Source organism: Falco biarmicus, chromosome 6 (genome assembly GCF_023638135.1).
Source record: "Falco biarmicus isolate bFalBia1 chromosome 6, bFalBia1.pri, whole genome shotgun sequence".
Lineage (NCBI taxonomy): Eukaryota > Metazoa > Chordata > Aves > Falconiformes > Falconidae > Falco > Falco biarmicus.
This window is the reverse complement of record NC_079293.1, coordinates 88,157,096-88,182,282: the sequence shown is the minus strand read 5'-3', so window position 1 is coordinate 88,182,282 and position 25,187 is coordinate 88,157,096. Positions and strand designations below refer to the sequence as shown.

Sequence of the window (25,187 nt, the reverse complement as noted above, 5' to 3'; positions counted from 1 at the left end):
AGGACAGAATGACAGATGTGGTGCATATGACCCATTTAAGTATTAATGCTTGGGAAATTGCTGCTGCGTGCAAGGTTATAGGCCTAGAAATATTGTTATATTAAATTACAGACAATAATATTTTTAAGTATATATGGAATTTATATGTTTCACTTTAGTTGTTCTTCAGCGTTACATTTGTCCTGGAAGATTAGTTGCGTAGTTGTTTCTCTGGAAGGGTAAATCAGGTTTAAAAGATGTCGGGGCGGTGAATTGTCATCCCCGGGCTGGCGCGGACAGGCGAGCGTGTGGCACGCGCGGGGGGCACGGCGAGCGTGTTTGCTGCGAGCACGCAGCCCATGTGTTCACTAGTAAATGTAGCACATAAGTGAGTCTAAATTAAATACCGTTAAAAGGCATCTTTCTAAACAGCGAGAGGGCTGGCGCGGTACATACGGGTGCTGTTAAATCGGGTTGTTCTGTGTGACTAAACACAAAGTAAAATCTGAATTGCGTGGTCTGGAGGAGCTAAGTAAGGTAACCACCGCGTCAGAGCGTTCGCACCAGCTCCCGCACACGCCGCAGTTGGCGGGGGCGAGTTTGCCGGGGCGGGATGAGTAAAAACTGACCCCGTGCAGAAATTCTCCCGAAATAGACACGTTATGATTAATCCAGCCAGGCAGAGGGGCTCTAGATGAGGTAGCGTTTGCCATCTTTGATTCCTGTTGTTTCTCACCGCGCTTGCGCTGAGGTGGCGGGGAGGCAGGCGGCGTGAGCTGTCCCTCCATGGCACCTCTGGCAGGAGGTGCGGGAAGCGCTGGGACCCCGGTGCTGGTGCTGGTGACGGCAGAGCGGGCGCTGGCTGTGCCCGCTGGCGGTGACAGCCCGGCGTACCTTGCCACCTACCCTGACTTCACCCCGGGCACCTGTGTCTGTGAAGGGGGTGGCGGGTGCATTTTATATAAAACTGTCATGTTTAATATTAAAAGGGAGCTTTAGACTTCCACGGTAATGTTCCTCTTCCTTGCTGAAGCCCTTGCGTGGAAAGCGGCGTATCCCTTCCAAACATTAATTCTCATGTTTTACTGCCATGTGTGCAAGAGAGATTTTTTTTCTTTTGTTTGTTTGTTTCTTGAATGCCTCTGATATTTGAACTTTGGGTGCCACTGTCTCCTTTCTGCCTCACCCCTTCCTTGCTTTTCCTTTTCCCCTAAAGCACAAAAGCTCACTGGGGAATAAAACAGAGCATCTCCATGGGGCCTAAGGGCTGCACAGCGCTACCGGCAGCACCAGCGAAACAATGACATTGCAGAAGGGCAGATTATTACTTTTGGGCCTGTTGAGGACATATTTGCGTATCGAGGCTGGATGAGAGCTGAAGCTGGTGCTAAAGGCTGTCAGGCCAGGGCTGAGTGATGACAGACCCTTGTCATTTGCCCGCATCCAGCTCCATTGCTATGGTGACAGTATGTGGTGATGAAAGTTGCCGCCGAGGGTCGGACAGCATCCTCCATGGCTGCCGTAGCCGGCAGCATCTTTGCGACAGTGTGTTCACACTGCTGATGGCCCTGGGTGTCAGGGCAGCATCAAATCTCTAATGACAGAAACTCTGCACAGGTTTTCGGGTACATGGGGAAACTGCTCCTGGCACCGTCGCCAGCCCTGGCAACTTCTTGCTTCGGTGACAAAAATTGTCTTTACCTGTTTTAGTCATTTTTATGTGCCTCGTGGTGGATTTCCTTGATTTATTTTGTGTGACATACAAGCTGGCGCTTACCTGCACAGCAACACGGGATGGCCGTGGCCCCCCTCCCGCTGCATGTAAAGCAAACACATTAATCAGCATATAGGCGATGACCGCTTTCCTTAAATATATGTGCAAGGGGCCCCGGTGAACAGGCTCTTTTGTTCCTGGCCAAACTAGAAGGGAGCAAAGGTCAGCAGGAACCCAGAAGCCATCAGTCAGGGTGGGTTTTGCTGGCTCCCGGGCTTGTCAGCTCTGTAGTCACCCTTGGCAACCTGGGCTGCTGCCCGCTTGCCTTCCCGACTGCCTGGCGCAGCAGCAGAGCATCCGGCCTCCCAGTTGCCATAAAAAGATGCTGACATGAAGTTGGCATTTGAAATACAGCGTGAGCATCGCTGTGCACCTCTTTGTTATCGAAGTCATTTCAGAGCAAGATTTGAAAAAAGAATGCGTTGGCTCCGTGGCGGTCGTTTTGCAGCCTGCATCTTCAGGGTGCATTTTAAGGCTGTAAATCCATGGTTTTGTTTAGCGGCAAATGGCGACTCAGGAAGGAGCAGCAGGATGCTGCTGAAACATGCTTCTACACTTTTGAATGTAAAAGTTGACTTTTAAAAAAAAACTTCTGGTATGGCATTTATTTTCTTTGAGCAGATCGATTTATTCCCCCCACCCCACCCCATGATGTTAAAGTACATTTGGCAGTAATCAGTTTATCCTTATTAGAAGCCATGGTAAAAGGCATAGTTGCTGAGTCAATTCACTCCATTTACTTCCCCTATTGAACCTTAATGTGTCCCAGTCCCCACCCCTTACAGTGAAAACATCATCAATTATCGGGCTGACAGGAGCCTGAGACTCCGTGGAAGTTGCTCCTTGGGGTTATTCATCTTGCATCAAAAAAAGTGGCACTCATCAGCGGCCATTGCCTCCCCCTACCTAAAATGATTGAGTAAACGGTGGGGGGAATTAGCAGAGGGGGGAAAAAAGAAGGAAAACCAAGTTTGAATGTGCTGGAGGCAACTTTGGGCTCATACAGCAGGAGAGATAGAGTCATCAGCTGGCGTGCAAGCTTCCCACCACCGTTTAACGTTGCTGCTGAAGCTGGAGGGAGGCTTGGTTCCCCTCCAGCCAGGCGCCTTGCAGTGCTGCTTCTCATGGCCTGACCTGCGAGAGCTTTTCTGTTTTGGCTTCTGCGCTGGAAAAGAAGCTCCGGCCCTGGAAAAGCAGCTTCAGCGCTGCCGCAGAGGTGTGCTGGGTGCCCGGCGCCCCGGCAGCTCTCTGGGGTGGAATACGCTGAACACCCTGCGCAGTCTGCTCCAGCTTGCTGCCATGCTGTTTATTCCAGACACCCCAAATCCTTTCTGGTGGGAAATATTTCAAAGCAGGATCTTCCTTCTTAAATCTGATATGGCAAAATCTTTTTCTCCAAAACCTCCAGAAGTACAAAAGCAGGGAATAAAACGTGCTCTGTTACCATCGCCTCCCCTCCCAGAAAAACAAAGCAAAAAAGCCCAGCCAGCCCAACAAATCCAAACATCAAAACTTCAGAATTTGGGATTATTTAATTTTTTAAAGTTATCTTGGGGGGAAAAAAAAAAAAAAGAATAAAAGACTCTGCTTCCCTTTGTCCCAAAATATAATGCAGTCAGGATAAAAAGGCAGGAGAAATTCCTTAGCCGTACACCTGGCTCGTTTTTACACTGGGCGCTGCGGTTAGATGGTTGTCTAAATAAACAGAGATTAGGTGGAGGGCTTTATCTCAAAGCTGGCACTGGTTATCACGCTGCTTCCTCCCACTCCCTCCCTCCGATTGTGAGTTGTATAAGAAGACTTAGCAAGCATAACTTAGAGCTGATAACCTTTGAATGTTAGTTCAAGGAAGCTGTGCCATAGTAACAAAAAAAAAAAAAAAAGAAAAAAGAAATCATGCAAGCTCCATCGCAACCTATTTGAACGAGTGGTAATTTGACCATAAGTCTGATTTAAATGAAGAAATACTTGGTAAGCTTTTTGCTTCAAGAGTCTTATTTGAATTTGGTCCAATTGATAATTTTAATATTAACAGTAGTAAAAGATGCCAGGAATGAACTTGTGTTTGTTCTTTAAATCATCTCTCGACTGGGGGTCTTATTTTAAACTTGCTTTAACAAAGGGAAGCCGTAATGTTTCATTTGGACAAATTGCTCCAGCCGGCAGTTGGGGGCTGAATTGATCTTGGCGCAGCCCTGGAAGGAGCCACTGTTGACATTTGCGTTTGATGGTAAATGAGATATATATAGATAGAGAGATATATATACACCGGAGCGTGGGACATAAAGAGAAGCTGCCAGGTAATGGGCAGCTTACAGCCCCCTGTAAAAGCAAACAAGCAAACTCCTTGTGGTTCTGCATGGGCGTGAAATCAAAGTACGTCTTTTCTGAGCAACGTACAACATGCGAAGAGGAGAGAGGTCTTTGGGGTCCTTGTGACGTCCCTGCCAAAAAAAAACCCCAACCAAACCCCCACAACCGGGGAGAGGAAGGAGGGGGAAAACGTCCACGCGCTACCGCAAGGCAATGTCATGATGATGTTGGGAAGCCAACTCAGAGCGAGCGAGTGAGCGCGGGCATCTCTGCCCTTGTCGTTCGCATTACCGCAGTGCCACGCGCCCAGTTACACAATGCGTAAAGGCAAGGGTTATTTCTAGGACAGATAATTGAACATTAATACTCGTTGACATTGTCGTAGGAATGATATGTCAAGCTGACAGGGCCTATGTGCTTACATCTGCTGATCGGCCGCAGACGAAGGGGATGTTTGGCAGATCAGACCCGGGGCCTCGCCGCCACCGAGCCGGGGATGATACAGTCATTAATCATCGCTGCCATCTTGGGCTGCCGGCCCCGAAACAGTGGTGGGGTCCCCGCTTTTGGGAGCTGAGGGCAAAACTGCATCCACCTCCACCCATGCACACATCCCTCTGCGTGCGTGGAAATGTATAGATGTGTGTAAAACGTATTAAACGATAGCATCCTTCATGCCGCGCGTGCGTGAGTCCTGGCGTCGTCTGAAAGAACTGTTTTCAATCGACTAACGTAAAAATAAAAGAAAGTGGAGTAGATGAGAAGTTCTTCAGAAGGATTGAGAGCATTATCAAGCTTGATGAGGTGTTTCTGATTATCTTGGGAATTAACTGACATAAAAACGATAGCAGAGTTAGCATCTTTTTTTTTCAGCATCTCTTTTTTTAGCATCTTTTTTGTGTCTCTCTTCTTCTGGATGTCAACAGACTCTTCAAGGCAGCCTGCTGTAGATAAAGTAGTGACATTGTGATCCCTCTTGTCCCCTCCCAGCCAAAATCCCACAAATGGTGCCTTTCAATATTCTTTTATAACAAGTCTTGGTAGAGCTAGCGCCTTTGTCACGGTATTGCTACAGCCCGGCTCTGCCGCACGAGTAGCTGTTCAGAGGAGGGAGAAGCAGACGGAAAACAATTACAGGGGCCTCTGACTCCGGAGTCAGTTCTACTTTCTGAAAGTAGGGCTAAACATCGTGTTTGTAATGTCTCGCGTATAGTTTGGCTCTGCATAAAATGCTATAAAATAGGACCCTGGAGAACATCTATTATCACATTTTGGTTAACATCACAGGTTTTAAAAATCCCAGTTGCACTGAAGCCATGAAATAAAGCTTTCATCTGTAAAGATCTAGTTTCTCTTTGTTATTAAAATAAATGAAGCCGTTAAACAAAGTATATGCATATAGTAGTCAAGTTCATAATTTCGTATCATCAAAATGATAAACTTGACTTTTTTTAATTGCAGCAGTCATCTTAGAAAGGTTCGTGTATAGAATAAGATCCAATGTGCCTGGTTGCTCTTTCTTACTTTGTTACTTGCTAGTGGTGAGATTTTTTTGGTCTTTAGCTTTCATTTAGGTCTTTCTAAGAGAAATGTAGACTTGTGGTCAGAAAGGAGGGGGAAGTGAAGAGGGGGATTTTGAGCTTGGTATTGGAAAAATTAATTGATTATACATTACTATCCTTGGGAATTATTAATGATTGTTGCATCATAAAAGTGCTGAAAGCAACGTGCCATCTCAACTCTTTTGCTTCCGAACACGTTGATTGTCTCTTTTATGGTGACATCTGTGGAGGCATCCGCACGTGCCTGGTGCTTGATGTGTTCAGACCTCGAAGGAGACCAGGCAGGAGACGATGGAGGGGATGCTCAAGCTGGGGATGGGGTGGCCACTGGCTTCTTGTAGCTGAAGAAGCAAGTAGAATTTGGATTCTTCTTCGTTGGGTTTTTGAAGAGCCCCTTCCAAAAACCCCTGTCCTGGCCTCACCTATCCATCAACCTGTGGAAGATGCCCTCAAAGATGAGGACGTATCCTTCAGGCAGCCCAGGCTTTGGCTGAGAGCACTGCGGCTATCACCATCTCTGGAGGTACGGAGGGGCGGGCAGGGGTGCCATTTCACGGCACGTCCCCCCAGCATCGGCCCTGGGAAGTGCCTCGCTCCCTGAATATTCCCACTGAAACACCCAGTTGGGTCCCTCCAACCCTCCATAAGGAAGGACCCAGCTCGGTCTTCAGAGGTGTTTGAAAGCCCGTTTCATCAGTGGGGAGCTGCGCTGACGTTTCCAGGGGAAAAGGTTGGTTTTTATGGGGGAGCCCCCTCGGCCCGAGCAGGTGGCCAAGAGGGAAGAGTCATGTCCTAGAGCCCATCCAAGCCTTTTCAATGATTTTTTTTGTAAGGACAGGAATCAATACACAGTGAACTTGTGGGTAAATGCATGTTAATTTAGGATTGGATCTGGAGACTGGGGGGAGAATCGGGATGTGCTTTTCCCCAGCCCTCCGGAGATCTAAGTGGCCCTTCTTTTGGTGCGTGTCCTTGCGCATATAAATGTCATCCTGGGAACGCATATCTGTTTTATTCTTAAATTCATTAGCATTATCAGCTGGGTTCCTTTGCGAAGTAGGGTAAATAATTAATTAGAGCACTCGTTTTCTTTTGGAGTCTTCTTAATTCATCTCTTGGAGTTGATTTTTAGCCCCGGCTGGTCAGAAAGTCTGTATTTCTGCTTGGGTCTGCACCCTGAAGCCAGTCAAAGGGATTTGGCGCGCTAAATGGGTGTGGATAAATGAATTCTCTAGTCAGAAAGCAGAATTGCTTAGTCAAGTTGACCAAGTTAAAACTTGGCTGTATTATTCATATATGTGATCTCGCTGAACTTGGGCTATTTTAGCAGAAAGGAACTCACTAGAGCTAAGGAACAAAGAAGGTAATTTATGAGGGACTCTCGTTTTAAAGGTAAAAATAATGGAGAGTGAAGGTAGGGGGATGTAAAAACTGGGATGGCTAAAAGGCGAGCCCCTGGAATCGCTTGCTTGGTGGTGGGAAGCAGAGCCCCGCTCCAGCTCAGGTAAATTGCATTTGAATTTCAACCTCAGATCCGTATGCGCTCCTCTTTGGCAGATGTTGAATTGATAATGCCCGTGTGTTAAAGAATTCTGATTGTTTCTTTTGCCACCTTCGCAGCTTATGAAAATGCAAGTAGACCTGCCTAATGAATATTAATAAGAGTGATGACTGGATAACATATAAGCCCATGGCTCTTTGGAGCTTGGATGGGGTTAGTTGGAGGATTGTTGTGGCTGGGAATTTACATGCTTTTTAAGAATAAACTTCCCGAATGCTTTTATATTCTCTTTAAAAGCTGGTGTTTGTTAACAGCGGCATGCTCATGCATGTACGGGTTTTTTTTTTTCCCCCCTTTCCCTCTCTAGATATCTAGTGAGATTAATACTGCAGATGGGATGTCCACGTCTTTGAAAACAAGGCAATTTATTACATGAGGAAAGAGGCCCCATCTCTTAAATTTACTTCAGCCCAGGGTTAATTGTGTCAACAATAACAGTTGATTTTATTTCCCCCGTTTATTTCTGCTGTTCCCTGCACCCCATTCTCCCGGGCAGCCGTGGCAGTTGTCAGCAGGGCAGGGAAACAATGCTGATGAATTCTGGATCTCCAAGCGCCCTGCCAGGCTTCAGAGTATGTCCCGTGCCGTTAGGTAGTAGGGCAGCTCGTTAGGCCCATCAAGGCGGACCTCACACATGGCTGTATAATGGCAGGGGACGGTTGTGGGGTGGCGGGGGGAAGGGAGGGCTCCCTGCAGCCGGAGCCACCTCCTCGGAGCTCCCGGGGAAGCCAGCGTGGTGGCGGGGCTCGGCAGTGACATCGGTGGCTTCCCTTTCTCCGGAGCAATCCTCTCCGGATTTTCATTTACTTGCTTGTAAAAATCCCCGTTACCAGCTGGCTGCCGGTGTCGCAGGTCCCATTTGCTCTGCCCTTCTTCCCGTCGGACCCCGCTCCCAAAGGCTGCTAATTATGCAAAAAAACAAGGCGCCTTTTTTAATAACTTCCTGCTCATTGAGAGCGGCAGAGGCAGGCTTGAAAAGGAGAGCTCGAGTGGTTCCAAACTCTAAAGGCAGATAGGATCAGGGGGATGTGTATTTATTACAAACGAGCCCCCCACCTCGCGAGCAGGGAGCCGTGCAGGCTGTGCCGCAGGGTGCTGGGTCGGGGCATCCCTCGGTGCTCGCAAGTGATGCAGCCGTGACAGGGGGTGGTACCTGCTCCAGGTCTGCAGCTGCTCTTGGAGGCTTTCCTGGAGGATTTAATGAAGATTCAGTGATTAAGGTGCCTCTGCATCGGCCTTGCTGCTGAATATGTAGCAAGACTTACTCTGCGTTCACTTTACGAGTGAACTTATTCCTTCCAAAGCTCCAAAACAGGAGGAAAGCCCCCAGCTTCAAAACAGACTTCAAAACAGACACACAGCGATGCAGCATGTTTCCCCTTTTGCAAAAGGCTTTTTCTTTCCCTTCCCTTGTCATGACAAAAAGGCTTGATTTTTTTTAATTTTTTTTTTTTTTAGCCAATATAAGGGGAGAGGTAACAGGGGGAGAGTCATTAAAATGCATTTCTTTCAATTATGCCCCATTATTTGTCATCTTTATTGCTTTTCTATAGTTTTCATGGCACCTTTAATAGTATGCCTGGTCAGAAAAGGTGAGCTGGAATGTGAACGCACTTGGCTGCCGCCGCTGTCAATGCCTACGAGCTGTGCTCAAATCCCCGTCCCTGTAGATTTTAATGTCCCCACAGACTGCTGGCAGCCTGCTTCCAGCTGTGGCAGGCATGATGCAGTGAATTGCTTTTGAATGTTCTTTACTCAAATAGGCAGTAATTACAAGCTTAAAGAGGTTTAGTGGTCCAGTAAACTACATAATCACCCCTGAATTAGCCTGGGCTCATCAGTTGCAGTCCAGCAACCTCAAGACTGCTGTTTGTATGCAGGCTTTATCACGTAGCAACCTGAGCAGCAGGTGTGGAACAGCAAGAATCCCCCATAAACACAACTGTCTACTGGGGACAATGATCTCTAATGAGATGAGGCTACAGCATCACTGTAATTTAAGTGGGAAAATTAACGCCAGAGAATGCTCACTACTTCCAAGAGTCTTTGCTTCTTCAGAGAGTGGCGGTGTTCTGCTGGCTTGGGTTTTTTAGGTTTTTTTTCTTTCCCCTCCTCATGTTTTTCCACACCCCCTCTCCCAGATCTGTAAATGCGCCTTTTTTTTTTATTTTTTTATGAAGAACACATTGTGGTTTTGCTTATAAGTTGAGTGGGCTTTATTCTTTTACAAGGATATGTTGTGAATATTTAATGGTGGACGGGGCATCTGTTCAAGGACTTTCCATGCCAACAAAGCGGCGTTGCAAAATAGCAGCTTTATCTTTTCATTTCCTTCCTCAGTGGTGTGTTTTGTTTTGGGTGGGTTTTTTTTTTCCAAATAGAAAATGCTCAAATGTAAAAACCCGTCTCATCTTGGCGCTGAAGGTTGGCATCTCGACACGGCGGTTGCCTTGAACTCTCTTCGCATGACTTGCTTGGTCCCTTCGTGAGAAAAGGTGGCCAGGCTTGTGACAGGACGCTTCCCAAATGGCTTGGTGGCTGCTCCCAAGGGTGCTGCCACCCCAGGAAACCTGCCTAAAGCTCCCGCTCTCTCCTAAAGCCTGCGGCTGGCATCAGGGACCTGGCTGCATACAGCACCACCCCCCCGCCGTCACCCTGGGTGCTGTGGGGGAGCTTCTATCCCCTGCTCACAGACGGGGCTCCCGAGGGACCCCAGGCACCTGAGAGGGGGAGCAGAAAGCACAAATGAGAGCTTTCAGCTTAGCTCTGTGGGATTACAACCGCCAGCGCCAGTGTTCCCCAGCGATTGCTGAGCTGCTCCCAAGCCCGCCTGTTTAGAAAGTCATCTGAGGTAGATAAGGGCAGTGACTTACTGCTGAGAAAAGGCTGCTGCCTCCGAGATACTTACCTGGGCTAATCTGTCTTAGGCCAGCCCTAAAAACAACAGCAAGCACTTTTACAGGGTTATCAGGTACTCAGGATTTCCTTTAGTGTGCCGGGGACAGGGATGTTTTTTCCTCCTTCCCCAAAGCCGCTCACCCAGGAAAGGCTGGGGTTCAGCTACCTGCCAGCCCACGACCGCCCGGGAAAGGTGCTGGCCTCGCTGCAGAGCCGGCGGTCAGGAATGTGCATTTTAGCTGTAACGTGGTTGCAAGTCGGCTGATGCATTTCCTGGGTTCCTTCCGTGTCGCTGGGATGTGATATTTCATTGTTTCGGCCGTGTGCTGCGCTGAAGAGCGCTTCGCTGATCTTTTGGATGCCATTTTTCTTTTAATTACCTTGCCCTTTGTTACTTTGAGGCTGTGGCAAGACAAAAGAATAATAACAATAGTAGTAATAATAGTAATAGTAATAGCAATAGCAGTAGCAGTAGTAATAGTAAGTAATCGTAAGTAATGGTGATGGTAATGGTAATAGTATAGTAATAGTAATAGTAATAGACAGGGCAGAGGATGGGAATGCGCATCGCTCGTGTCACATGAGCACAGATAATCTTGATGCTAGAGCAAAACATCCTTCTGCAGTGCTTCAAGAGAAGTTGTCCTGCATGTGCAAGCACTGTGCGTGTGTTTCTGCATGCACACGCAGACAGGTGCTAAAGGCATGTTGCAGACGGGAACAGTGCCACTCAGTTACCCAGGGATGGTGTGGGAGTGTCTGCGGAGACTCGGCTTAGGCTGGGAAGCGGTAGGAGCCAGAGTAAGCTCCAAACACTGAGGTCTATCAGGGTGTCTCCAAAAGGAAATAGCAGAAGCACCATTGCTTGGACTAGCTGCAGCTCAACTGGAAAAGGCAGTGGGTAATAATATATGGTATGGAAGGAATAATATTGTAGCAGCCAGGGGATGGATTAGATGAGTTAAAAGGTTTTTCCATTTTCTGACTTCTGTAATATCCTGTGCAAGGGATGATCTGAACTTCTTTTCCTTAATGAGCGCTCACATTATGAGTAATTTGATGGGGCCACCAGAGAAGTATTGGCAGCACATCCCAAGCCATACCATGTCTCTCCATCAGCCTTGGAAAGGATATTTATGTTAGCGAGTGCCAAAACTTGTTCTCAGACAACTCTTGCAAGAAAATTATTTACAAAAGGGCAAACGGGGGAAAAAAAGAGAAGCACAGAGCAATTTCCCCTCCCCCCCCCAGCATAACTTCTTCATTAAAGTGTTGCTGTTGCCAGTACTCTTCCCCTCCTCTTAAGTCCTCACAAATGAAACATCTCTTTCAGCCCTCTGCCTGCAAAACCGATGGTATTTGGTTTTTTATATAAACCCAAGTCCTCTTTAATCAGGTTGCGCCGTGAACATGTGTCCCCATGTTGTAACTCCTGGGTTATTGGATCTGTATTTTACACCCAGTGTTTGCCTCAGGAGAGTGGGATTCTGCCTCCTTTCCTCACCTTTTATTTTTTGGCAGGGCTGCCCAAGCAGCCTGCAAAACCCTTTTGTAAGGGCAGGGCTAGGCAGCGCCTCAGAGCCCCAGCTCCCAGGGATGGGCTGATGCAGCAATGGAGCGGCGGCGCCCGGCCTCACTGGAGGGATGCAGGGATGCAGCATCTCGTCACATTGCATCCTTCGATGCATTTTTAACGTTACAAGACTGAGCACGCCTGTTGATTTTGCGTTCATAGTTTGCAGTTCAATAGCTCTGGCAGCAGGAGGATTTATTAACAGTAATGCTATGAAAAAAATCTGACTGCGGGGATATTAAACTATTATAGTAAGTTGAAGAAATATTTTCTTTTGAAAGAGGAAAAGGCTGGCTTTGTCTGCGGCATGACCGTGTCATATGGACCGCGTTTTCTTGCTGCGCTGAAAAAGCAACGAGGAGTTTTAAATGCCAAAGCTCGCTCACACTTCAACAGCATTATCAGGCTGACTCAGTGCTCTCAGCCAAGAAAAGGCTGTGCAAACTTTGCACGGGCTTTTTACCTCCCGGCCTCGTAGATGCATTTCTAATAAAACAGCTTCCCTTTCGGTGTTTAGTGTTTCCTCCAACGTGCAAGGCAGTCCCGTGGGATAAACAGGATCGAGTTTGCAGCTTCCGAGTTGATTCCCGCCCACCCTACCCCAGCAGGTCACCTCGACTTGGCAACTTTTTACAGCCTTGCCTGCATATAAAGCAGGTTGCAGGAGCGGTCTATAAACCCATCGGTGCAGCCTGCGGAACAGGCGAGGGGGCTCAACGCCACCTTTTATCACTCCCGCTAAATCCGCCGGTGGCCGAGGAAGAAAGCAGGTTGCGATCTGTGGCTTCATGAAGAGCGATCCAGCCATTTTTTGGGGCTACTTTGCAAAGGCAGGAACTCCCGTTATTCTTTCGGAGGCCGGCATGTGTGAGGATCCAGGACTCGACTGCTATAAATTCAGGCTCTGTTCTTAGACTACACCATGCCCCGCTTTTGTGATGCAAATGGCAGGCACAAAGTGTCCCTTTGATAATGTGCAGTCAGGGGACAAAAAAAGCATTCACTGCAACAGTAAAACTAATTCATAAAGCTGAGAGACAATAGGAAGGCATTATGGATATTAAAAAAAATAATGAGAATTTCTCGTAGATCAACTTGATCACTAATGTGAAGAGTTCAAATGCAAGCCGGGGGGAGGGAGGGGCAGGGGAGGGATGCAAACGCTGCACCGCTGCCGTAGCGAACCCTCCACATCTCTGGGTAAAGCATGGATTTAGGGTTCGGCATAAAACCGCTGTGAGTTTATCCGTGGAGGGCTGGACCTCGGGCTTTATTCTGGTGACCAGGTGAGGTGTAGGCTGGGTGGCTCATCAGGAACAAGGAAGTGATAGCGTTGTGGTTTTTTCTTTTTATTTTGAGGTTAGAAGATGGGTAATAGACACTCCTGAGGGCATGAGTTTTGGGGAGGGGGCCGTTTCTCTTCGCCACCTACCATAGTTTAGCTCAAGGTCACCTCGCCTTGGTGTGTTACGCTGAGCTCTGGGGGAGGCAGAGGGCTGGAGGAAGGGGATGAAAGGACTTCCGAAATGGTTCTCCCAGCATGGGCAGCCAGGCGACGGCGCTGCCGCGATAAGGGCGACACTGGACGCTTGCCATGACATCCTTACAGCGTAATGTGCCACCTTTTGCTTGGAGGTGGCTCCTGCCCCTGTGCTGTGGCAGGGCTGGTGCCCAGGCACCAGGAGCAATGTGTAACCTGGGGCTGGGAAGGAGCAGGTTTGCCTCCCATCATCCAGCAGGATTATTTTCCTATTTTTCTGCCACCATCATGATGCGCTGGTGGGCAAGGCGGAGAGAAGGGGGGTGTTACTGATAGCGGGGTTACAGATAAGATAAGGTCTGTCGCTGTCCTGGCATCCAGCATTTGCAGCCCAGGGTGGAACGTTTGAGGGAAGGAGTTCGTTCAGACAAGGGGTATCATTAAGAGACAAACTTGGACGCTTTCCATCTGTGTCTGCTGGAGGCTTTACCCATTGGCTGTAGTCAAAGGTGGTAAGAAAAAAAAAGAAGTCTTATTGTTTGTTTTGCTAAAATGATCTCGGCTGCCTTAAAAAGGGGCTTTTATTAGGACTGCTGCTTTCTAAATACAATTCATAAAACAGTGACGAGAGAATATGATGGAAAGTTACATTTTTCTCTCTGTCACTTTGAATTCTTTGTTACTGCTAAAACGACTGCTCTGACTCATATTTTGCATAGTTATTTTTACCTTTTCAAATGTTCCTTAACTGTTCATACTACCCTGGGCAAATCCCCCAGGGATAATTTTCATTTGCATGCAGACTTTGATGGTGTTATTAAGCAATCACTTTCTGTACTAAGTCATTATTAAAAGTAATACCACAGAGCCTCAAAAACACATTAATGGTGCCAAACAATCCGCATTTCAGCGCTAGATTTATGGAAGGGAAAAAGCGCTAGGTCTCATACCATTTGGTGGATGCTGCTCTGTAGTGCTGTAGCAGCAGCAGGCATGATCAGAAAATACTGGAGCCAGATTCAGAGTCCTTATCTCTTGTCAGCCTTATTCTTTCAAATGTGGTGGGTTTATTTTTTTTGTTTGGGGTTTTTTGTTTGTTTGTTTTTTTTTTTTTAACCTGCCTGCTTCCTACTTTTTTTTCCCCTTGGATTTGCCCTTTTCCTTTGGCCTTGGCAAGAAAGCCTGTCTGTAGTCTTCCAGTATGCACAGGCTGGGCTGGTTCTGGGAAGGAGGGTCAGCCTTTCCATCTGTAATCACCGTTTTATGGCTTTCACTGGAGGTGTTAATGCAGATCAAATGGAAAACACTCCAGCCAGAGCGTTACAGCCTCTCGCGCTGCCCCGCGTACGGTCCCAATCGTTAATTCTGATTATAAGACCTAAAGGTAATTCTGTTTGCTCTCCTAATGCATTGCAGCTCTCCCGGTGGTCCAGCATCTCTTTTCTCCAATTCCCATCTTGATCAATGGTTTGCAAATAATTAAGCTTTTAAGAGATAATGGTAGGAGCTAATGTACACAACAAAGTGAAGGTCTCAAGTCACTGTTTATTGAACAGTGGTACAATTTGCTTTGATATCCCAAAGTGATCCAGAGTGAGAGGTGGACTTGCCAACCGGAGTCAGCACGGTCTTTTTGGACGCACACTTCCGTATATATTCATATATCTATATATTTAGATGTTTCATAGAATCGTAGAGTATCTGAAGTTGGAAGGGACCCATAAGGATCATCAAGTCCAAGTCCCTGCTCTTCACAGGCTTACCTAAAACTAAACCATTTGACTTCTATATATATTTATATATGTTTACATATATTTATATATTGTTATATATATTTTTTACGTACACATGCAAATATAATATACATATATGTGCAAATACATATACACATATCTCCGCGCCTGTGTCTTTATCCCTTTAAACAACCATCAGAAAGCTTTTGGGAGGCACCTGTCGTTCTTGCACGGGTGAAATAAAGACCAACAAGCAACAGTTTCGACTGAATTTCCTATTTCTTCGTAAAATGGCAGTTCTCAGGGTTTCCCCATTTCTCTCTGTTGCAATGTGATGTCTGCCTTTGCCTGTAGCACAGGCCTTCCTAGCCCTGTGGGTGGGAATGCAACAAGGCTTTGAATGTTTTTATAGCAACCTAGCCTGTGGCATGCTGATTCTTTGTCAAGTCATTTTTTTTTTATTATTTTTTTTTAGCCTACAAAGGAACAACTCGTACAACCCACAGAAAGCTTATATAATAAGGATAGCCAGCATTTAAGATTATTTTAAACCACACCAAATCATAGTTAAAAGCCTGCCGCATTGTGAACCTTTAGCTAAGAGGGATTAGCTACATGAAGTCCCAGGCTGTCATGTGATTATGGCAATTACAGATTTATCATGAAATTAAAAGTTTATGCTGTGCTAGGATATGAAGAAAAAAACCCATAAAAATCAGATGACCCTAAAGCTACCACAGTTTGAGGAGTTTGGGGTTTGGGACTTTTAAAGCAATGATTTTTACAGTGACTGTATTATTCTGATGGCTAATTTTATCCAGTCTTGTCTATTTGGAAAAAAGTCCAGAACAATTGAAAATTGCTTAATGGAGACAGAGTTCTCAATTCCAATAGCTAGAGGCTGTCTAGTAATTATTGCTTGCTGCATGAAATTAGACACAGTTTGTTCAATTACTTAAAATTAGATCACATGTAAGGTGGCAAAGTGAAATAAGAAAAAAAAAGAATAATTTTTTCCTCGCTTGATAGCAAAGTAATGAAATGGGAAGTAAACTATACAGATGAGAATGTTACAAATGATTTCTGTAGGGTTTTTTGGTTTTAAGAGAAGCAAAACGTTATGTTCGGATAGATGGACATAAGTCAAGTACCACTGTTTGTTGTTGATGCGCGTGCATATAAGGCAGACAATGAAATTCATGCTATATTTTCACATGTGCAAAATGCAAATTACCCATAAAGACAAGAAGTCAAATCCCCTCCCCTCTCCCGTGTCTTTACTTCACAGTTCTGGGGCTCTTTCACGCGCATGCAGAAAACACTGTAGGGTAGTTTACAGGTGTACAGGTTACCTGTGGGCTTACTGTCAAGAAATCAGAATTTTTAAAAGAATGGGAAATTCCCCACCATTCTGGGGTGCAAAACCTGTATCTTTTGGTGGTGATGGCCACGGGCTTTGAGACAGGCGTGCTGGGCCGAGGGAAGTTGCCTGTGTTACAACAAAAATTGCTGTTTGGTAAAGCGAGGTGATGCAGGCGTGGGACATTGCCATTAGATGTCAGATTATGCTGTTTACAAGAATATATAAAATCTGCTAAATAGTTACGATACCAATAAGATTGTGGAATTTTACGAGGTTTTAAATTCTTACGCTTTACAAGGTTTCAGCTTACATCTCATGTAATATTACACCAAAGAGTAGGTCCAAAGAGTATGGGAATGTTTGGGGGGAAAAAAGGGGATGGGTGTATAACAGCAAATGCTTTGTGACACCCAGCTGCTAAATGGGGTGTTGGGGTAGGTCTAACCAGTTACATCAAATTAGCTTTATTGAAAATGTTACCAAGTACCTTGCAGCAGACCAGGTCTGAATATGATGTGTGCTGAGGCTTGGGTGTCTGGGTCAGGAGCCAAGCCAGACCCTCAAAACAGGGTTTTTCCTGGGAATTGTTACGTTGGCAATATTTGGCTGTTGCCTTTTTACATGGAGGAAAAGAACAGAAATGCCATTTCTAAATTTCAAACTTGGCTGTGTTTTTTGCTGTTGATTTATTAAGCAGTCGGTATTCAGGCAGAAGCAAATTTTCTGAGAAAGCAATCAAGTTCTCACAAGAAACTTAACTTATGATTGAATTTTAACATTATCTTCAATTAAACCAGTATTTATTTTCTGTCTCTTAGGATTAGTGCAGCACAGCTATGTTAATGTCAGGCAAAAATGTGCTGATCATTGACCTTGCGTTGGCCTGTGTTCAAAACCGGGGCGTTTGTTTATGTTCAGGATGCTGATCTTATTTGCAAATTATTTTGGGGCACTGGCAAGATTTGTCTTCACTATCTCAGAAAACATCAGTGTGTTTTAGTTTTACAGAGAAGTGCTTTATCGCATTCTTTATTGTTCTGTGAAATGCGGGGGGGGGGGGGCGGGGGGGGGAAGGTGATTTGACTCTAATCGGTCATTTGAGACAAGTGCAAAAACTTTCAGCTAATGCAACAAATATCCTTCTTGAGTATCAAGGTACTGCCAGTATCCTAAGCAGTTATTTCTCCACTTCACTAATCTTTATAATTGGCTTGTCTTTTACTGCCATTAATTAAGTGATGTAGTAGCCCATTAATAATTATAAAAGAGTGACACACCTCAGCATTTTCACCTTTCAATAATAGATGTCCCGCTTCTGCTTGGGTTTTTTTCTTCTTTTTCTTAATTTAAGATAAAAAGTAGGCCAAAAAAAAAAGAGCATTGTTTTAAATGTTTATATTTATTTTGGTGTCTTGTAGCACCCTTACCCTTCAGAAGAACAGAAAAAGCAGTTGGCACAAGACACAGGGCTCACTATACTTCAAGTGAACAATTGGTAAGTAATTTTCCTCAGTGTTTCTATGCGGCCGCTGGCACCCTCCGGCTAACGCTTTGCATTTTTGAGGACACACCTCGCCCTTCTCTGCTCCCCCCCTCCCCCAGCAGTTTATTGATGCAAAAGGGATGTAGCCGGGTGCGCAGTTTCGGTTACGGGAATGAGGAGGTTTGCTACCGCGGAAAAGAAGCCGTGTGTGTTTTCCCGTTGCTTGGGCAGGTTTCGGTGTGTTCCCATCTGGGTACCGGTCCTCCTCCTGACTGTGGATGCGTCTTCTGCCCTAGAAGCCACATCCATGAGGAGGGTGGTGGGCTTGGAAGAGCTCTAGGTGTTGGGTGGAAAGGAGGGGGCAGGTGGGCGCCGTCTCTGTGGAGCGTGTGGTTACGTTGGGATGCTGCCATGCTTGGTTTAATGTTGTTGGGGGGGTGTGTCTTTTTGACTGACATCCTTCTGCCTCTTTACCAGTTTGTTTTAAAAGTCCAGTTTTGAAAGTTTGGGTAAACTTTGAGGACAGCCTGGCTGTTTGCTGCTGAAGTATGGTGTGGAGCGGTCTTACTTACTGCAGCTAAGGGGTGCTGGAGCCCCCGATCTGTTTGTGGTAGTGATTTCTTCGAAGGAAAGGGGGATCCGTGGTGTTTCTGCAGTGGATTTTGGGTTGCTAACCGTCTGGGACATGGAGAAGGCAACCGGTGAGAATTCCTGGTGACTGAAGTATAAAAACACAACAGCAAACCCCATAAAAAACCCCCAAAATCTGATTTATTGCCCTTTGTTACTGCATCAAAATGCAGGTTTCTCCCACTATCCCAGAACAAGTGTCATATTTGAAGTGTATTGCAATCTAATACCTTGTAAAACTGAGTGTATCTAATTAATTGTCCTAATATTTTTAGATTAGTGTTTATGATGGGGAAACCTTATCCTCTTTGAAGTAATACCCAGAAAATGGCCAAGGCAAACAGCGAGCCTGCCGGGGAAAGGGGAGGGAGGAATGCCAGTTTGCAGACAAAAGTATTTTTTTTCCCGTACAATAAGTGTCAGAGATTAATATTACTGAAGCTCTGATTACATGGCCTAATCCATTTTAGTGAATAAATTTGCTCTTGATGTCCATTGCACCTACATTAACAAACCCTCCTCTCTTTGAGGGAGTAGGAGCCTATGGGAGAGATTTCAGATATATTAAACCCCATTACAGAAAATGTAATTTCTGTCAATATAATCCCATGTATTCTTCAATTTAGTACTTTAGAGATAACAAGCTACTTACAATATATTTGCCTTTGGAGGATTAATTTACAAAGTGCACTATCTGGGAGACGCAGGCAGGCTCACATAAGCATAGCTTGTAAGGGTTATCAATTTCTGTGACCCCACAGCAGCCCTGGGAGATCAATTTTTTGCAGCCCTTTAAGACACTGAATAAAGGAAAATACCAAATACTTAGTGGGTGTGAAGTATGCTTCCGAGATACTTACTTTAAAATGGAGGAATAAAAGGCACTAAACATAAAATATGTGTTAGTAGGAAATGTAACCCACAGTATTTTGGCTCAGCCAGAAGAAATGACTGTTTCCTTCAGCTTTACGTCCTCCAGCCTTCACCCAGGCGATCCCCTGGGGGATGTGGCTGTCCTTCAGATAGGCACTTTGGCCAGTTGAGAAGCTCCGTGTGTTGGTCAGGGGTCTTTTTTAACCTGGAGCAAGTGTGTGCTGCTCCAGAGGGGCTCGGGAGCGTAGGGTTTGGCACCCGCAGGCACGTCGGCTGAGGATGCTCCACCAAAGACGTTTGTCGGGATGATGGACGTGGGATGCTTTGAACTAAAGCTGGTGGAATTTCTCCCCGAGTGACTTCTCGGGGTGTTTTTCAGTACCCGTCTTGGCTCAGATTTGAGGAGTTTTCACTTTGGCATGGTGTCAGATGTGTTTTTATACGTTCCTTATGTGCAACGAAAAAAAAGCCGGTCAAAATACATTATAAGTGAAGTCTTGTGGATGTAGGGCAGGCTTCCTCTGCTTGAGCTCGTTTGGTAATTCTGCCGTAGTGTTACAATTGTATAAATTATTGAGGCAATCCCCCTTCCCTCCCCAGCCGCATGAAGATTTAACACTGTAGAGACAGTGGCAGCTCGCTTCAATCACGGGTGGTGGGCAGAGATGCCAAGATGTGGTAGCTCAGCCCCTGCTTTTTGTGATGGATGCTGAGAAACCAGGCGGCTGCAGCCGAGCGTGCGGGTTGCGCACAGACACGCGCGTCCTGGGGAAACATCCAGCCACGGGGTGACCAAATCCCAAATACTGGGGGCTGTGGGGCAGCCCTCCCCCAGCCTTTTGCGGAATCCCTTTTCTTCTAAGGCAGTCTGCAGGAGAAGAAACTCTTCTGGCCTAGATTGTTTGCTGCAGGGAAGAGCTAACAACTCGTTTCTGGTGAGCTTTGCCTTAATTCAGCGGGCTCATAAGTCATTCAGCCACGACTTGCAAAAAATTTTGCCTTCCTCCTTAGATTCTTCCAAACTTGTTAACACACATGTACATTTTTGTATTAATGATGAGTCATTGTAAATCACTGTTGCAGAGATTAAATAAAATGCTGAAGGGCAGGCTGGGTGCAGATCAGTCATAAATTATTGGCAGCAACACAGCATGTGGGAATACATGAAATGTGCATGAAAAACATAAACTCATGTCTGGTAGCATGGTCGTTAGCCCAGACTGGGAATGCTGGATTTTCTGGATGGAATTAGAAGTTTGCCACAGAGCAGCCAGTGAAGAGAGCATTTGTTTTCTGCAGATTGAAAGCATTTGAACAATTTTTTTTGTCATATTTTGAATGCCTTTACCGTATGTGCTAGTTGCATACTTCGGTCCTCTGCCATAATGAAAAAAATGGTGCTTTTCACATGCAGCCTGCCCGGTGTTCGGGCTCCCCGGGCTGATGCACACAACTCCCATTGATGGTGGAGGAGTCACAGGAATGGGGTGATGATGTGAGACGTGCCAGAAAATGGATCTGTGGTAGGGCATGTCTTTAAAAATACCACAGTTTTAACTCGACCCTTTTCCTTGGGTAGTTTTTATTTTTTTAAACTAATGAAACAATCCTCACGGAGGATTTTTCTCCCCGCCCCCCCCCCCCCCCCCCTTTTTTTTTTTCTTTTTTCCCCATGTGCGATGATTTTGCTTGGGAATCACCAGCATTTCCTTTTAGGACCGTCCTTTTGTCACAGGCGGTTGTGGGAAGAGAGAGCCCATTCCCTGCTGAAAAAAAAAAATCATTAAAAAAAAAATTCTAAAAAAAAGATGGCAGGTAGAAAGGTAGCAGAATTCAAGGTGTGGTTGGTCTAAACGAACCTGTGAGGTCCCTGTGCCTCGCTAGTCATTGAGCCCCTCAGCAGCTCAGGGTTGGAAGCATGGGAACGTGAACTTAGGAGGGATGCTTGTATGGTCTTGACAGTGTTGCTTATATGGACGTGGAAGGGACCAGACCAAGTCCAGGTTAATAAGGTGCTTTTCCCTGGTGATGAAAACAGGGATTGAAATATCCAGGAGGTGCGATCCAATCACTTCGTACCTCAGCTGAGAGCCAGCCAGGCTATATTGAACAATCTATACAGTTTTCTTGTTTACTACATCCCCAGCTGAACCTCTTCCCATTAAGAACTAATGGTAAATAATTACTGCTGGTACTCTACGGAGAAAAGAGAGCAATTCTCATCAGGGGCTGCATTATGTGTCAGATGCTTGTTTATGTTTTAGGAAAGTCTAGGTACACACAGATAAATGTCTGTATATTTGTAGAATAATGTGCCTGTATAACTTCCCTCTATGTGCATATCTATATGTGACTCTCTTTAAGCAGAGTTCCGTACAACTGCATTAAAATGATCTTTTTTATAAAAAAAAAAAAAAGTTTGAAAATTCATATCTTTAAAGCTCCAGCCTTTTATTAGATGTTTCCATTCTGCTTTTTCCAAAATACCCTTGTGCTATCTAGGGCATGGACCAGACAATGATGGAGCAGCTAGTCAATATTTTATCTTACCCTCATTCTTCAGTGCCTCGTTTGTTGAGCTGTATTCAAAGCGTGCTTGAAGATGGAATTAATAATTACTGCTGGGCTTTCCTATGGCGCTGGCGGCTGAAATACCCAAGTCCTCCCCTGACCTCTGCTTGCCTGTGTGCATCTGGGGTTGTGGGTCTGCCTGATGCTTTTGCAGTTACTTTGCAGCGAGAGAGTAGCGTTGTGCTGGTTCACAGGTGATGAGTGAGGCTCGGGAGAGTCCAGGTCCACCACAGCCACTGGTGGTGGGTTGGTCTGGGACGGTGGGATGACTCGAAACGACAGCATTACCCACATTTAAGGTCTGACGACCACCAAAACTCCCAAGTTTCAGTGGAAGCTCCAGGTTTGGAGTGTCTCAGTGTCTTACATTGCCAGCCCTCAGCGCTGGGTATGGAGGAAAGATGTGGAGATCGGTCACTGCTGGTGAAAAGTTTGGGCTTGATGGTTTACTCGGCAGTTCCCGAAGCGCCCAAGGCAGCATCAGAGCTGAATCCTCTTCTCCAGTGCAGTGTTCAGCTGCTTCAACCAGGACTGCTTTGCTTTTCTTGCTGCTTGCTGCATTATTTGTTCAACTTTGATTAAGTTTATTTCCTGTAGAAATCAAATTTTCTACATTATAGAGACTAGCCTGTTGTTAAAACAGACGGGTCGTCACTGGGGTGGCTGAGGCACTGGGCCCTATTGGAATTTGTGCCATGAGCTGGTAATGGAGCTGTGGCATATAAAGGAGATTAAAGAATAGGGCGCAAGCAGCTCTAATAATACAGTTTCCTAACTCTTGAGTTCTTGATTTTATGACCTTGGCCTCTTTAAATTTCAACTTTGTGTATAATTTCCTAGGCTTTCAAAAAAAACCCCAAAAACCAACAACCCCCAACCAAACACATGGGAAAAAAACATCGAATAATATACATTTCCTTAATATTTTTCTTGGAGACAGCTGAAGTTATTGTTGCTGAACCTTTATAAAAAAGAAATTTTAAAAGGGCTCCAAGACCAGCCAGGTGATGAGTGTGATGGGTTTGCCATAGGAAGAGCAGACCACCCTGCTGTACCTGGCACAGCCAGGACATAGACACGCAGAAATTCTTTATTACTCTTTCAGCCCCATCACAATTCCCCTCCAGCAGGACATTTTCTCCTGTCTCTTTGCTCGTGGCTGAGGGTGGTGGTGGAGCTTTGCTGCGGGAAGTGCACGGGGCAGGGGATGAAGCTCCGTGCCACAGGACAGGCAGGCAGGGTGGCACAGCGGGGATGGGAGGATTTTGTACTCCTCCTGGGGGATAGCTCCCCAGCACCCAGCCAGGGGGTCCTTCCCATCTGCTCCCGGTCCTGCCTGGCCTGGCTTGCAGATGGCGGGGTTACAGGTGGAGCAGACGGGGCAGGTGGGGAGGGTACGGATGGGGGGCACGGGGGGAGCTGCTGATGGGGCAGATGGGACATGCAGATGGAGGGATGCAGATGGGGACAGATGCTGATGGGGCAGATGGAGGGGCGCAGGTGAGGGGATGCTGCTGGAGCGGTTGGGGGGATGCAGATGGGGCAGATGCAGAAAGCCCCTGCCCACCCCTCTGCAGAGGCGCAGGGGGAGGAGGAGCGGCTGTGTGGTTCTCCACCCTGCCACCTCTTGGAAAAACAGTCCCAGGGCCCTGTTTTCCTGTGATTCTCTTATCGTAGCATGCCTGGGATTTGGTGCATCTAAAGCACACCCCACTCTCCCCCAAATCCAAGTGATGTTGTTGTGTGGTGATTCCTGTGTGCTGAGCCCCACATCAGCCCCTTGGAGGGGATGGAAGGTTCCTTCGTGGGGCTGGGCGTTAAGTGTCAGCATCACCTTCGCTCAGTTCCTTTGCTGAGGGCGATCCTCACCCCATGCAGAAGGCCAGCACATGACCACTGCACCACTTCAGTCCCACTTCAGCACTATTTTTAGGGTGTAAGTGGGGGAGGGAGCACAGCAAAAGCAGGTGCTGGTCCTATATGCAGGGGGTGGGTTTTTACCCCCGCTGCCTACCAAAGCACGGGCTACAATAAAGCAGCCAGATACTCGGTTTGCCACTTTGCAGAGCACGTCGCGTGCAGGGATTTGTAGTCCTAGGCGAGGAAAATACAGGCTTGTTTTCAGATGTATCTATTACTGCTTTTGTTGCAGTAAACAGATTAAAAGAGAAAAGGTCAAGATGCAATTTGAATCTGTGTAAGAACATAACAAATACTTTTCTCAGTAATCAGATACAGTAAATACAAGTACTTATTTACTTGTAAATGTTAAAACATTCACAAATTATCCTCTCAACTTCGGTAATACAAACTTAACCCTCAGATTTTGGAAACTATTTACTTTTCTTCTCTATGTGATTCAAGAATACGTGTGCAGGTGTTATTTAAACACAGTTTTGTTAATGGGGAAGCCATGCGAGAGCAGGAGAAAATAGAAATAAGAAAGAATATATGCTTCAAGTTTAACGAATACATATTGTTTGTTATTCCAGAGTAAAATAAGACAGTAGGTGTTTGCAACATGAAAATCACACGCCCCCAAAAAACCCCACAAAACCCCAGGAAAACTATTAAAAAAAGGATCTTGCTTGGTGAACTGTTGCACCGTTTGAGCAATTCAGAATATGTGTGGTAAATTAGCTGTTCTAAATGTACCATGTGCCGAGCTTTTCAGGCAGATTTTTACATTTATGTTTTCACTAAGTCTTAGCTAATTGTTATGCCTTTCACCTTGAATGCCAATTGTAATAATAATATTACATCTGTAGTCTATTTCTCTGTTCTTAAATTACAGCAATCAGGAATACTCACTAGGTAAAATCCTGTATAGTTACTCATAAGAAAATATTGAAATCAGATGAAAAAATGTTTAGCTTGCATATTGCTTTAGACAGCCCTGGAGAGCTGCCAGGCAGCCAAGGTATTATTAGAAAAGCTGAGCAAATAGCTTACAGGAGGAAGAGTTGTGAATCTAGAGCCATCAGGTGCCATCGTATCACTGGATTTTAGGGTGGTATTTTTTTTCGTTCGGTAAATCCATTTAAAAATGCAGCGCGGTGATGTAAACGTGCGGGGTTTGGTTTCAGCATGCGGGACGAAGGTGGCGATGCAGCTTGGCACGGAACACACGCAGATTTCCAAAAAGGGCAGGGGCTCGGAGGAGGTGGATGAAGAGGGGTTTGGGGGAAGGGCTCCCCTTGGCTTCTGGGGCTCTTAAGCTGAAAGAGGGTCAATTTACATCAGGTATCAGGAAGAAAGTCTTCACTGTGAGGGTGGCAGGGAGCTGGCACAGGCTGCCCAGAGCAGCTGTGGGTGCCCCATCCCTGGCAGTGTCCAAGGCCCGGTTGGATGGGGCTGGGAGCAGCCTGGGCTGGGGGGAGGTGTCCCTGCCCAG

General features: G+C 46.1%; 1 protein-coding gene across 5 annotated transcripts in view; it reads left to right on the top strand.

Moving 5' to 3' along the window:
• Window positions 1–25,187, top strand: part of MEIS1 (Meis homeobox 1) — a 110,616-nt gene that overhangs the window by 69,350 nt on the left and 16,079 nt on the right. For all 5 annotated transcript variants that reach the window (XM_056343381.1, XM_056343380.1, XM_056343379.1 and 2 more), the window contains exon 9: window positions 17,655–17,731. In XM_056343381.1, the coding sequence (XP_056199356.1) occupies window positions 17,655–17,731 (77 nt within the window). The remainder of the gene's footprint in view (window positions 1–17,654; window positions 17,732–25,187) is intronic.